At 39.8% G+C, this 15122-nt stretch overlaps 1 protein-coding gene and 1 pseudogene across 3 annotated transcripts; one reads left to right on the forward strand and one right to left on the reverse strand.

Annotated features, from left to right (window-relative positions):
- Positions 1-699: 699 nt before the first annotated feature.
- LOC104871752 lies at positions 700-9661 on the forward strand. Of its 3 annotated transcripts, none has more exons than XM_033765065.1 (3): positions 700-1106; positions 1210-1752; positions 9587-9661. In XM_033765065.1, exons 1-2 carry the CDS (start codon positions 701-703, stop codon positions 1644-1646), a joined length of 843 nt encoding a protein of 280 aa, XP_033620956.1. In that variant the 5' UTR covers position 700; the 3' UTR covers positions 1647-1752; positions 9587-9661. The 3 variants fall into 3 exon arrangements, with proteins under 3 accessions (XP_033620956.1, XP_033620957.1, XP_033620958.1); XM_033765066.1 differs by having other exon boundaries at positions 1210-1806; positions 9587-9655; XM_033765067.1 differs by lacking the exon at positions 9587-9661 and adding an exon at positions 2492-2528 and having other exon boundaries at positions 1210-1806.
- A 4039-nt stretch (positions 9662-13700) lies between these two features.
- On the reverse strand, positions 13701-14802 carry LOC104871751 (annotated as a pseudogene).
- Between the last annotated feature and the right edge of the window lie 320 nt (positions 14803-15122).

The raw sequence follows: 15122 nt of genomic DNA on the forward strand, positions 1-15122 counted from the left end.
TTTTTCCCCTTGTCCCTGCCCTCCCTTCACCCCCTCCTCCCCTCCCCATCTGCAACCACTTTATTTCCATCTTTTCATTATCTCACATTTTTTTTCTTTTCCCTTTTTACCCTTCCCCTACCCATCCCACCTTCCCTACAGCTTTAGCTCCTTTCTTCCCATTTCTCAATGTCACAGTAATCTTTTTAGGATCTTCTGTATTATTGCAGATTATTCACACCAGAGAAACTATTCGTATATTTTGATTTTAAAATAGGGTCTTGCTGTGTTGCCCAGGCAGGCTGCCAACTCTTGAACGCAAGCCAAACTCTTGCCTCAGTTTCCCAGTTACCCGGAAAGAGGTATAGGCATTTGACTACGTGATTCTGTCTTTAATTTCATGAGCCAGTGTAACTGTCCCCATATCCTAGCACTTTCTACTCAGGATCAGACACTCACGGCCATCAAGGCTATCTAAAGCTCACCTGAGAGAAGTCAGTCTGAAGGAATCAGCCTAAAGAAGGGTCCACTGCTTTTATAGACAGGAGGCGATGGACTCCCAAATCTAACAGGGCTGTTTTGTGATCATTTTTTTTCTAAAGTAAATTACTCCGAAAAAGAAAAAAAAGTAAATTACTTCAGTATTTTTCGTTCAAGACAGGATGACTCTAATCAGCTACAGAGTGGGCACAGCACTGACTACGGAAGAAAAAAAGGTTCAATGAAAGCTTTTGTTACATCCCTAAACAGAAGAAAAGCGCAGATGAACGTTCCCGGAGGAGACTGGGGCGTCGACGCCGCATCCGGGCTGCAGAGGGCGCTGTTGTGCAAACCAGAGTCCCAGTGTTTTATGGCGATCCGTAGCCTCCGGCGACCTCTCCTCCCTGCGGCTGCCGGGAGCTCCCCCGCTGAGCCTGTTGGACAAGTGAGGAGGAACGGAAGGCAGGAGCACCCAGCGTCCCCCTGCAGGTTTTGTGTGCCTAAACGCAGGCGGTGTCTAGCCCGGCTCCGCTCGCACCTCGCGCTTCCCAGGGCCCGGTCCTCAAGCCATTTCTCTGCCTGTCGGGACAGCGGCTCGGCCATGCTCCTGGTGCTCATTCCGGTCCTGGGGTTACATTTTGCCCCGAGTGAGTAAAATGTCTTACGGTCCCTGAAGTCACGGTTTTCTGATTTAAATCTTAGTAAAAATACTTTTCTTGAACACCGACTGACGTAATGCGGATTTTCCAGGACACGCCGGAGCCCAGTCGGTGAGCCAGGCCGACGCCAGCGTCACTGTCCCTGAAGGGGCCCCTGTGGAGCTGAGGTGCACGTTCTCCTACGGCGGAGCCGTTTTCCTCTTCTGGTACGTCCAGTACCCGGGCCAGGGCCTCCATCCTCTGCTCAAGTACTATTCGGGAGACACCCGCGTTCAAGGCATCAAAGGCTTTGAGGCCGAATACAGCAAGAGCGAGTCCTCCTTCCACCTGAGAAAGCGCTCTGCGCGCTGGAGCGACGCGGCTGAGTACTTCTGCGCTCTGAGTACCACAGTGCCTGGGGCTGCAGGGGGAGCTGAACAAAATTCAGGGGTGCCAGGGAGGATGACTGCGTCTGGGAGCCTTCGGGTTCTGCCACAGCGGAACCATGGTGTTCCCGTCCCACAGTGGGAAGTGTTCAGGGACTGCTAGCCAGCGTGGCCGATTCCCTTGCGGTGTTTGGACGAAGGACTGTGGCGAGCCACAGGGGAGGTCTGCGTTGCATTCATCATTTTGTCTTCCAATATCCTGAACACAAGTGAGTCTCCTTTCTAGGCTTATCTCCTTGCAAGTTTACTGCCTTCTTCGCTTGGTAATTTATCCTTAAATTATTTTTTTGGGGGGGTACCGGGGCTTGAACTCGGGACCTTCTGCTTGCACGTCAGGGGGAGAACCACTGAGCTAAATCCCCGGCCCTTTACATTAATTTTATTGCTACATTCTAGATATACCTAACGATCACATTCACAGAGAATTTGTTCCTGTACTGATAAAACTTGATCTTTTTTTCCCATCTCCCTCTCGTCTTCAACCCTGCTTCTCCTCTTTATTTACAAAAGCTCTGCATCCATTTCCTTTTCTGTCCCTTTTTCTTTTCCTTCCCTCCCGCCCTCTTTTCCCCTCCTCTCTTCCTTGTTCCTCTTACCCATTTGAACATTTTCTTCCTACTTCTCAATATCTCTTTTTCACTTTGGCCCTTGTTCCACTTTCTGTTTCTCACACCGGAGAAGCAATGCAACATTTAAGCATGCGTGTCCTATTTATTTCACTTAAGACTATGATCTCAACGTTGCATCCATTCACCTAAAATATCTTAGGGTTATCCTTCTTTATGGCAGAGTAGTGCTCAACTGTAGAGAAAAACCACATCTTCTTCATCCGTTCATCAGTTAATGGTCATTTAGGCTGTTTCCACGATTTAGTTAAAACAAACTGTGTTGCTGTAAACATGTGTGAGCATATATTGCTGTGGTATGATGCTTTTAATTTTTTTTCAGGAAGATACCAAGAAGGGGAATAACTGGATCAACTGGAACCTCTAGTCTTAGTTGAGGGGCCTCCATTATGATTTCCACAGCAGTTGCACCAGTCTACACTCCCACCAATGGAGGAGGGTTCTCCACTTTCTTGAGTAGCCCTGATAACATTTGTTGTTGGCCGATTTCTTGATAATAGCTATACTGGAATTTCAGCATTGTTTTAACTGGCATCTAACAAATGACCAATGATATTTAACATTTTTTCATATATTTATTTGCCATGTCTACTTTTGCATTTGAATAGAGAAGCATTTATTCATTTCAGATGCCTATTTTTGGATTGAATCCTTAAATTTGAGGGGAGTCTGATTTTTTTGAGTTCTTTATACATTGTAGATAGTACAACGGCTGGCAAATTCTTTCTCCCAGACTGTGAGGTGTGTCTTTACTCTGTTGCTAATTATTTTTTACTGTGCAAAAGCTTTTTAATAAGATAAGATTCCAGTCCATTCTTTGTAATGTTTCCTGTGCAATTGGGGTTTTGTTCATAAGGTCTTTGCCTGTACCAATGTCTTTGAGAGGTCTACCTATTCTATCTCCCAGCAGATATAGTGTTTCTGTTTTAATGTTTAGATCTGCAATCCATGTCAGTTTTAGTTGAGTGCATGGTGAGAGATATGGGTCTAGCTTTAATCTTTAGCATGTGGAAAGTCGGTTTTTCCAGCACCATTTATTTATTTATTTATTTTTCATTCATTGTTAGTTTTATCAGCACATTTTAGATATGCATAGTAATCACATTCTTCATAGGGAATTTGTACCTGCACCTGATATACCTTGATTCTTCTTTATTGCCCCACTCCCTACACCTCTGTTCATCCCTCTTCCCATCCTTCTGTTCTCTTTTTTCCCTTTCCCTTCCTTCTATTCCCCCTCTCCTTCCAATTTGAGCCTTTTATTTTCATTTCCCAATATCTGTTATACATTTTGGTCCTTATTTACATTTTTGGTTTCTTGTACAAGAGAAACATTTCAGTACTTAAACGTATCCAGCACCATTTATTAAAGAGGCCAACTTTTTTCCAATGAAGATGTTTGGCCCCTTTGTCAAAGATAAGTTGACTGAATGTGTTTGGAATTCTTTTTGCATCTTCTTAACTGTTCCACTGATCCTTGGTTCTGTTTTTCTTTTCTTTTTGCCAGTACCATTCTATTTTTGTCATGGTAGCTTTGTAGTATAATTTCAAACCAGGCATTGTGATGCCCCCTGCCTTGCCTTTGTTGCCCAGAATTGCTTTTGCTATTCTGGGTCTCTTCTGGTTCCAAATGAATTTCAGGCTTTTTCTAGTTCTGTGAGGTATATTATTGGTATTTTTAAAAATTAATTTTATTGGTACATTTTAGATATACAATATAATGACATTTATCATTGGGAATTTGTGTCTTTACATAATCTATCTTGGTTTTTATATTTTTCCCCATTTCCCTGCCCTCCCTTTGACCCCCCATCCCCTATTTACAAAGATTTTGTTTCCGTTTTTTTTCATTTTCTCATATTAATTCCATTTACTATTGGTATTTTTATAGGAATTGCATTAAATATGTATAACAATTTTGGAAGAATGGCCATTTTCACTATATTGGTTCTTCCTACCTAATAACAAGGGCTATCTTTCCATTTTCTGATAGAGATATCCTCTTTGATCTCCTTTTTCCGAGTATTATAGTTTTCCTTTGTTAGATTGATTCCTAAGTATTTCATTTTTTTTATGCTATTGTGAAGTGGTGGTTTCCCTAATTTCTCTCTCAGTGGGTGTTTTAGTTTACTTTTTCTCTTCTTGCTTAGACAAAAATACCTGTCACTCAAAAGTTCACGTAGGGAAGGTTTATTTAGCTCCCAGTTTGTAGAGGCTTCAGCCCATAATCAGCTGGCTCCAAGGCAGGGTGACACATGGCAGAGGGGCCATCGCACAGGCAAAACAGTTCATGGCACCCACATGGTAACAAAAGCAACAAGAGGATTAACAGCATCTTTCTGCCCCTTGCATCCTATTTAGACTACTTAGGGCAGGTGGCACTCACACCCTTCATCCTAGTGCCCTTGAGCCTAGCACTGTACCATGAATCAATCCCATCATCACACTCCAGATCCAGCGCCCCCTGAAATTGCCTCTGACTATATGAGGCTTTGGAAGTAAACCTAGACTCAAACCATGACAGTGAGTTTGCTACTTGTATGCAGGAATGGTATTGATTTTTGAGTGTTGGCTTTGTATCCAGCTACAATTTTTGTATCCAGCTGAATTTGGTTACTGGATCTAGAAATCTTTTGGTGGAGTTTTGAGTTTCTTCTTAAAACTAGCTTCTATGAGGTCTTCTATGTAGAGTATCCTGTCATCAGCAAATAATGATAATTTATCTTTTTTTCTTTCTTTCCCTTATTCCTTTTATTTCTTTCTCTTGTCTAATTGCTCTAACTAATGTTTCCAGAGCTATACTGTATAAGAGTGGTGATAGTGGACATGTATGTCTTGTTCCTGATTTTAGAGTGAGAGCTTTTGGTTTTTGACCATTTAGTGTGATGTTGGCTGTTGCTTTGTCAGACATGGCTTTTATCTGGTTGAGATAAAGACCTTCTATTCCAATTTTCTGTAGGGGTTTTTTAAAATCATGAATGGGTATTGGACTTTCTGATTGGTAAGTTTGAAACAGTTTTTCTGAAATCTTTCCTGGCTCCACTTTGTGCTGGTTATTTTCTCATTTTCAGGTGCCCCATTTAGGAGACACATGGATTGTGATGGTGAATGTTAACACAAAAACATGTTCATGTAGACATCAGTGATTTATTAGAAACAGTGAAGAGCAGTGAATAACTAAAACCCTTTATATTTTATTTATTATTATTATTATTTTTTGAGACAGGGTCTCACTATGTAGTTGAGACTGACCTGGAACTCACTATGTAGCCCAGGCTGGTCTTGAGCTCACAGTGATCCTACTGCCTCAGCCTCCCAAGTTCTGGGATTACAGGCATGTGCCACCATGCCTGGCAAACCCTTTGTATTTTAAAAGGACAACTAAGAGAAAGTGTGCTAAATCTAAATGCTAACTACATTTACTCATAGAAAAACTTATTTAATTTTTCCTGATGATAAAAATTGATGCTTTTTCTGGATATATTAAAGGCTGTAAATCCATATCAGAAATTTTCAAAATTGGTAAAATAGTAACTTCTGATAATTCCTCCCAAATATCATTATTTTCTTTTTTACTTTCATTCAGTGTTTATATGATTTCATAAGTGGAATATTACAATTGTTATTGGAATATACTAGATGTATATTTTTAGAATGTAATAGATATTTGAATAATATATATTTAACATTGCTATAATTAATTAAGTACAAAACTTAGCAATATTTGGCCTCTGAAAGGATGCTGTGTAAGAATCTGCAGTGGTAATTAAAAAAAATCAAAGGTTATGTGATAGAAGTGTGACTTTGCCTTGGCCAAGAGGAAAAAAGTATAAAAAGAAGAGATTATAACATTAAATTCCTGAAGTTTGGAGATTAATGAGGTCTTTGAAGGAAAATCAAGAGGAGGAGGAGGATGGGGGGGAGAAGAGGGCTTGGTTTATTTGTTGTAATCACTAATGCTGTCATGGGTAAGAGGTTGAAGTTACAGGAAGTAAAAAATATGGAGAGTAGTAGATGTTTCCGGTGGTTTACCTTAGCCAAATGGGACACCAACGTGAAGCAGCATTATTTATCGTCATATTGGTATGGCTATTTGTGCAACAAGCAACTGAATAATTTCTGGAAATGGTGTAAGAATTTAAAACAGTCATGAGAAATTTGTGCTTATTTAATGTGTTATTCAGTTTTCATTTTCTGATGTCCCTGAGAGACTGATTATACCCATCAGACAGAAAGGAAGCTCAGTTCTATGTTCCAGATGACTGCAAGTGGCACTTTATACCACTGAGAAGGGGAAATGCTAATTTATTTATAATCCCAACTGAAGCTTAGTATTGAGGAACATACTTTCTACCAGGTACCTCACACCCCTGGGAAGGCATTTTCCATCCTCAGTGCAACAACCCAGCTTGACATATGTAAGCAATTTTATTTATATGACTATTTTATAAATGTGTAAAATTTATATAGTATTTAAGTAAGTTAAGGAGAAAGTAGAAAACTCCAAGATTTTAGATACAATTATATTTGCCATATGAACAAATTTTAGCATTAATAAACTTTGTGTAATATTTCTTTAAGGTAATAAATATTGTTATATTCAAGCATAAAATTTCAAGTTTTAAAAATAAACAGTACACAAATGAATTTATCATCTCCTTTTTTCCCCAGTCTTTCCTATCCATCCTTACACAAAACAAACTTATGAACTTTGATTCTCAACTTCATGTCTTTATATTTCTAATATATGTATATTTCCAAACAACGTGTGATCTCTGTGTTACATGTTTTAAAAATTTACAATCAGGCATTGCAGAGGAGAAACAGTTCATGGCAGGCAGGAAGTAGAAAAGCAAGCAAGAGATGACCAGCTCTTTCTGCCCTTATATCTTATCCAGGATACTCAGAGCAGATAGCACTCACACCCTTAATCCTAGTGCCCTTGATCTTAGCATTGCCTCATAAATCAAGTCCAGCATCACACACTCTAGATCCTGCCACTTTGGAAAAAGCCCCACCTATGACTATATGAGGGTTTGAGGGACATCTAGACACAAGCCATAATGGGGCAATAAATGAACATCAGGATTTTTGACATATTTCCAACATTAATAGAGATTTTGAATAAGACTAAGCCAGGGACTTTCTCCCATCTGGTGCAAGATCACCTTTCTTGGCTAGTAGAAAAGCAAGCAAGAGATGACCAGCTCTTTCTGCCCTTATATCTTATCCAGGATACTCAGGGCAGATAGCACTCACACCCTTAATCCTAGTGCCCTTGATCTTAGCATTGTCTCATAAATCAAGTCCAGCATCACACACTCTAGATCCTGCCACTTTGGAAAAAGCCCCACCTATGACTATATGAGGGTTTGAGGGACATCTAGACACAAGCCATAATGGGGCAATAAATGAACATCAGGATTTTTGACATATTTCCAACATTAATAGAGATTTTGAATAAGAGTAAGCCAGGGACTTTCTCCCATCTGGTGCAAGATCACCTTTCTTGGCTTTCAAAAGAATTTGAATATCTCTTTCTAACCACAAAAGACCCTCAAACTGGTAAGGAATGGGCCTGCGACCCATTTGTATACAAGTCAGGTGAATTGACTTTATCTATCCTTGAAGTGGATCACCTGCCTGAGGTTGGGAATGATGGTGGCCATAAGTGTGCTTGAGACAGCTTCAAATTTCTATAGATTCTGGATTAAAGTCAAGGTGGTGGGCAATAAATGAACATCAGGATTTTTGACATATTTCCAACATTAATAGAGATTTTGAATAAGAGTAAGCCAGGGACTTTCTCCCATCTGGTGCAAGATCACCTTTCTTGGTTTTCAAAAGAATTTGAATATCTCTTTCTAACCACAAAAGACCCTCAAACTGGTAAGGAATGGGCCTGCGACCCATTTGTATACAAGTCAGGTGAATTGACTTTATCTATCCTTGAAGTGGATCACCTGCCTGAGGTTGGGAATGATGGTGGCAATAAGTGTGCTTGAGACAGCTTCAAATATCTATAGATTCTGGATTAAAGTCAAGGTGAAATAACCTATGATCACCACAGAAGCACTGAAAAGCCTGTTTCCATTTACAGCATCCTATCTTTTTGAAGCGGGGTTATTCTGCTGTGACAGTAACCAAAATAAAATTACAGGGTAGATTGAACAGAAATAATACACTCTGGGTGCCATTGTCTCTCATAACCCCTAGATGGACCCATCTAGTTACAAGAAAATAAGCTCAGGGCTCTTAATGTGCCATGGTGAAATTATTTCATTATATATTCCAAAATAGTAATATTAGATATAAAGTGCACAGTCAATGTAATGCACTTGAATCATCCTCCACTGGTCCATGAAAAAATTGTCTTCCATGAAAGCAGTTCCTGGTGCCGAAAAGTTTAGGGACTGCTAGGTTAGCATATTGATGAATTCACAGCTTAGTAGATTACTGGGACATGGGGCCAGTTATGGCATGTGGGTTGTTGGGCTATGACTGTAGGTACTATATCTTGTCCCAGATACCTATGACTATATGAGGGTTTGAGGGACATCTAGACACAAGCCATAATGGGGCAATAAATGAACATCAGGATTTTTGACATATTTCCAACATTAATAGAGATTTTGAATAAGAGTAAGCCAGGGACTTTCTCCCATCTGGTGCAAGATCACCTTTCTTGGTTTTCAAAAGAATTTGAATATCTCTTTCTAACCACAAAAGACCCTCAAACTGGTAAGGAATGGGCCTGCGACCCATTTGTATACAAGTCAGGTGAATTGACTTTATCTATCCTTGAAGTGGATCACCTGCCTGAGGTTGGGAATGATGGTGGCAATAAGTGTGCTTGAGACAGCTTCAAATATCTATAGATTCTGGATTAAAGTCAAGGTGAAATAACCTATGATCACCACAGAAGCACTGAAAAGCCTGTTTCCATTTACAGCATCCTATCTTTTTGAAGCGGGGTTATTCTGCTGTGACAGTAACCAAAATAAAATTACAGGGTAGATTGAACAGAAGTAATACACTCTGGGTGCCATTGTCTCTCATAACCCCTAGATGGACCCATCTAGTTACAGGAAAATAAGCTCAGGGCTCTTATGGTGCCATGGTGAAATTATTTCATTATTTTTCCAAAATAGTAATATTAGATATAAAGTGCACAGTAAATGTAATGCATTTGAATCATCCTCCACTGGTCCATGAAAAAATTGTCTTCCATGAAAGCAGTTCCTGGTGCCAAAAAGTTTAGGGACTGCTAGGTTAGCACATTGATGAATTCACAGCTTAGTAGATTACTGGAACATGGGGCCAGTTACGGCATGTGGGTTGTTGGGCTATGACTGTAGGTACTATATCTTGTTCCAGGCTCCATTTTCTTAGTTCTTCTCCTGCTCTCTACTTCCAGGATGCCACCAGTTGGGCAGCTTTCTTCTTCCACGCCCTTCTGCCATGATGTTTCTATGTTGGAACCACATGACCATGGACTGAAGCCTCTGAAACTGTGAGCCATAAATAAATTATTTTCTTCTTTAAGTGGTGTATGTGGAAAACTGATACCAGGAGTAGGGTCACTGATGAAACCATACCTGACCATGTGTTTTATGTATTTGGAATTGGTTTGTTAGAGAAGTTGGAAAAATACGAAGAAGAAGAGCGGAGAAAACCTAAAATGTTCTATCCAAAACCTGGAAGGAGATTCTGGCTGATGCTCAAAAAACCAGGATGCAGACAGGAATGTGGAGAGTAAAACTTAGTTTTGTGAGGTTTCAGATTGGAATGAGAACTCTATTAATAGAGAAATGAATAGAGGGCATGTGTGCTTAATTTTACCTAGGAATGTGTCTGTATTTTGTCCATGCCCTAAAGTTTTGTGTAAGGTTGAGATTAAAAGGTGGTGGCCTAATTAACCTGGTGGAGGAAATTTCAAGACAGACTGGTGTCTTGGTGTGAGTTTTGCCGTCTGCATTTAGCTAGATTTAAAGGAAGAGGAGTAAAAAGAAGAGCAGAAGTATTTGAAAACTTTAATTCTGTCCTCACAAGAAGCACATATATGATTGAGGCAAAGGTAGGATGAGCTGTGTGAATTATGATGCATTTAAAAATAGTCATTGAATACTTGTGCATTTAAGCACGTCTCTAAAACTTTGTTTGAAGCTATAATCACGTATTCCCAGAAGTTAATAAAAGCAGAAAAAAGGTTCATTCTGCTGTATGATATACCATATACTCTTTGATATTATCCAGATTTATTGTCATCCTTATAAATATACTCATATGGAGTATTGCATATTCTTTGTTTAGATTTCTTATGATTTCTTCCTAACACAAACATATTTCCTGTTTTACTTCCAAGCTCACATTCATCTCTCACTCTGACTTTAACCTTTCCTTACAATAAGAAGTCCAGATTCAAGGGCTCCAGAGGGTGTGAAAATGAATTGTTTTTCAGGACCAGTAACTATACTGTTCTTAATGTTTGCTGAGTAAAATAGCTCATGAAGAGTAGCATCTGTACCATGGCGTTGATGCAATTTTTGTTTTTGTTTTTTGGTACCGGGGATTGAACTCGGGTCCTTGAGCTTGCGAGGCAGGCCACCAAACCACTGAGCTAAATCCCTGGCCCATCCTTGATGCAATTTTTAACTGCAATTTTCTCTAAGAGGCAGAAGCCAGAACATGACCAAGGTAAGCTTCACTGAGTTGATATTATTTTTTTGTTTTAAGGAAGAAACAATGGAAGATTGGTGATCCAGACAAAAGGCCAAGTGACACTTTCTGAAGGGACTTCCCTGACTGTGAACTGTTCCTATGAAAGCCTACAATATCCTTCCTTATTCTGGTATTTCCAATACCCTGGCGATCGCCCACAGCTCCTCTTTAGAGTCTCAAAGGCTAAAGGGAAGCCACAAAGGTTTTGAAGCCACGTATGCTAAAGAAACGAGCTCCTTCCACTTGGAGAAAGCCTCAGTGCAACAGTCAGACTCAGCTGTGTACTACTATGCTCTGAGTGACACGGTGGCAGGAACTGCAGGGGGAGCCGAGCACAAACTAAACAGCAACAAGGGGCCAGAGGTTGCTGAGAGTCTACCTGGGAGACTCTCCTGGTTTAGGGACCAGGAACTCGTCTACTTTTGTTTCTACTCACCACACACCCCAAGCACTGTTATGGTGGAAAAGTCATACAGATCAATTCAAAGGACACAGCAGAACAAAAAGTAAATGTGTCTCACACAAGATACTTTGGTGGAGAAAAGGAGAAAAGTCTGTCACCAGAGTTCCTTAACCTCACCTGAAATTTGTCGCTTATAAACCATAAAACTCGAAGATGAATGAAATGGTTTCTGTGTTTACCTTTGCAACGAAGTCTATCTCCCTGACCTTGTCTAGGTCATCCAGAGAAATAGTGTATTTAGAGACATGGGTAGAGCATATGAAAGTGCAAATGCTTAATATCTCTGATGAGCTGGTGATTTCTTAGCGAAGTTTCAACCCAAGAAATAATAGTTTCTTAAAGAAAGAAAGTAACATAAGCAAGGCAGAAGGAATAGAGAGCGTTGTTTGTCTACACCCATTAAATGAGAAGATAAACCAAATTTCAGTCATTTTTTTCTTGGCAGGTGGGTAAGATGACATAAACACAATGGTATTCTCCACAATAGTTCACTTATTACTAGAAACCATGGAGACCTCCCACCCTCCCTAATTTTTCAGTGAGCCGCCTTATCAGCAAGATAGTACTTGAGATAGGCTGTGTCCGGGGTCTGGTGAATGAAAACTATTGAGATGACAGTCTTTTGAGTAGATTGATGGAGGAAGGGAACCTAGCTTCCCACAAATCTTTCAGGGCAGTTTTACAGAAGAGGAGTTAGAAATGGAGAGGCAAATGGTGGCCAGTGTTATGAGAATACAGGATGACAAAGAAGAATCCTTGGATTTAATTGGAGGTAACTTGGTGCCTTTCCAAATACAGTAGTACCTCAGTTTATGAAGTTAACTTGTTCTATGAGTTTGGGGAAGATGGTTGCATTTGTGTTTGTGTGGGAAAGATGGCCCTGGTTATGTTTGTCACCTGATGCAGAATTTGCGAATAGAAGCAAAATTTTGCTGAATGCTTTTGTTTGTGAACCAAATTGCAGTCAGAAGTGTTCATGAACTGAAATATTGCAGTGTTAGAGGTTATCTTTTGTCTTGTACATTGTCATACTTAATGTACATCATTTTCCAGCACACAGAGAGTGCAATTTTTCTGGTGAGAAGGATTCTGGAGCAAAAATTTAGGAGTGAAGGGATGGTATATGTACTTTATTGTCTCAGAGGCCTTTGAAGAATGTCACCATACAGATTACAGACATGGTTATTGTCATCGAAGAGGCATTGCTTACAGATCTTTTACTTCTAATGATTATTCCTTCTTAGTCATTGTTGTTGTTTGTTTGTTTCAGTGCCAGGGATCTGGTAGAAGATTATGAAGAGCTAAGAAATGTAAAGCCAAAATTGCTTAAAAGACTTTATAAAAAAAGTCCTCTACCACCTTCTGCAACAGCAGCTGCAACTCATCAATATGACAAAAGAGTGTACATTGGTACATTTTAGGTATACAATATGAAGACATTTATCATTGGAAATTTGTACCTTTACATATCTTGGTTCTCATTTTTCCCCATTCCCCTGCCCTCCCTTCAACACCTCCACCCTTCCCTATTTACAAAGACTTTGTTTCCACTTTTTCATTTTCTCATACTAATTCCATTTCCTTCTTTCCATTGCCCTACCCTTCCCACATCCCCTTCCCCTTTGCCCCTTTTCAACCTATTTCACATCATCTATTATACATTTTGATCCTTATTTACACTTTCAGTTATTCACACCAGAGAAACTATTTGGTATTTACACATGTGTGTCCTATTTATTTCACTTAAGAGTGCTGTCTCAATGTGCATCCATTTAGCTATAAATTTCTATAGTTTTGCATTCTTTATGACTGAGTAGTACTCCATTTTATAAAAAAACATTTTTGGGAGGTACATTTTTGGGAGGGCAGGGACAAAGGGAAAAAATGAGAGCCAAGACCTGTCATGTGAAGGTACAGGATCCCAGTAATGAATGTAACTGTATTGTAGACCTAGATTGTACCAATAAACTCAATAAAAAAACACATTTTCTTTTCTTTTTTCCCATTAAGTTTATTGGTACATTTAAAGCAAACAATACAATTACATTTATCATTGGGATCTTGTACCTTTACATGATGTATCTTGGTTCTTGTTTTTTCCTCATAGCCCTGCTCTCTCTTCAATCCTTCATCCTTCCCTGTTTACAAAGGCTTTGTTTCCATTTTTCCATTTTTCCACATTATTTCATTTACCTTATCTCTTTTCCCCCTCTCCTTCCAACTTCTCCTTTAGCCCTTTTCTTCCTATTTCACACTATCAATTATACCATTTGAACCTTATTTACACTTTTAGTTTTTCACACCAGAGAAGCTCTGAGCGGGGGTGTCCCTTCCCCAAGCCCCGCCCTTAAAATGCACATTTGTGTAGTTGTGACAGAAGATGGTCTGCATCCAATAATGCTGTCTGCTTATCAACTTTCCTAATTATCAATCTTGGGAGTGCCATCCCAGTAACTGAACACACAAGTTTGACTGTCCATAATGGATGTAACCATCTCGGACTGTGAATTCTCCTTCTGATTCATCATCATCCAAGAGATGAACATAAAATGCTCCCCACTGCTGTGAACTGGCAAGGAAATCACCTCCTTCTACATGCAAGTATCTGGTACTGTCTGGGATTGAAGTGGATTAAACAAAGCCACCTTTATTCCTGAGGCAATGCATAAGTCAGCATTTTTCAATGACTGCTGCTTTTTGGAAGGTTTGGAGATAACTTTTATCTGCTTGGTGAGAAATACACAACGTCATCACTGGTGCCACAGAACATCTTTACAGACAACATGAAATGTTTTCTCTTGTCTGAATCAGATATGTACAATGTCTTGGCTGTGCAATAGTTGTTTCCTTCCAAATTCAGCTGCTGCATTTCTTGGTCACTATTTCTTATTCCAATAAATGAAGATGGTTAAGACTTGCTCAGAATGACCATCGCGTTCCATTTGTTCTTTTTTATTCTTCCATCCACTGCCCATACGATATACACAAGGTGGAGGGCAAAAACACCTTTTTTCATTTCCGTATGACTTCTGTGCAACTTTTGCATGAAGAATATGTACGGTTCGATCCCCAGTCTTTTAAATAATTTCCCATAGCTTCCCTAGTGAGTTCTTTAGGCGGAGTTCGCTCCAAATTTCCTTTTAATCCACGCCATGGTACTTCAAGACTTACTTAAGGTAAGTCACAGTTTGGAACACTTCGACGCACCTCAAAGCACCTCAGCCGGTATCTGTATCACTCTCCTTTTCTTTCGAGATCATAATGGTTCTGAAGAACTGTAATACTTCCATTTGAATGATAGTCTTATAATTCTAATGATCTGTCATAACAGGCGCCATCTTTCACAAACTCTTGCCAAAACTCCAACCCTCGCGATAGCCCCCCTTCCCTGATCCCTCTCCTCCACCCCTTCCCTTTTCCTCACTCCTGGGTTCCACCCAACCCCGCGTTCCTTTGCGGCAGCCACAGCGAAGAAGCAGAGGCTTCACACCGCCCGCTGCAAGGGGTCCTGCACGCTCTCTTCCCTGTAAACCTACCCCAGCGATCTCGATATCTATTCCTACATCAGCACCCCTATGAATATATTTTTAGTTGAGTTTTCTTTAATATACTCAGTTTTACTGGTATCAAACAACAAGAACAAGAACAAGAACAAACAGAACAATAAATCAGTGTTTACATAGTTAAGAGTTTCTAGCTTTGAATTTCAGATAATTTGCAATATATTCATCCTAGATCAGACCATTAAATTTTATTTTACAGAACTAGC

The sequence above is a fragment of the Fukomys damarensis genome, unplaced genomic scaffold (genome assembly GCF_012274545.1).
Source record: "Fukomys damarensis isolate Sample0158 unplaced genomic scaffold, DMR_v1.0_HiC HiC_scaffold_17, whole genome shotgun sequence".
NCBI classification, from domain to species: domain Eukaryota; kingdom Metazoa; phylum Chordata; class Mammalia; order Rodentia; family Bathyergidae; genus Fukomys; species Fukomys damarensis.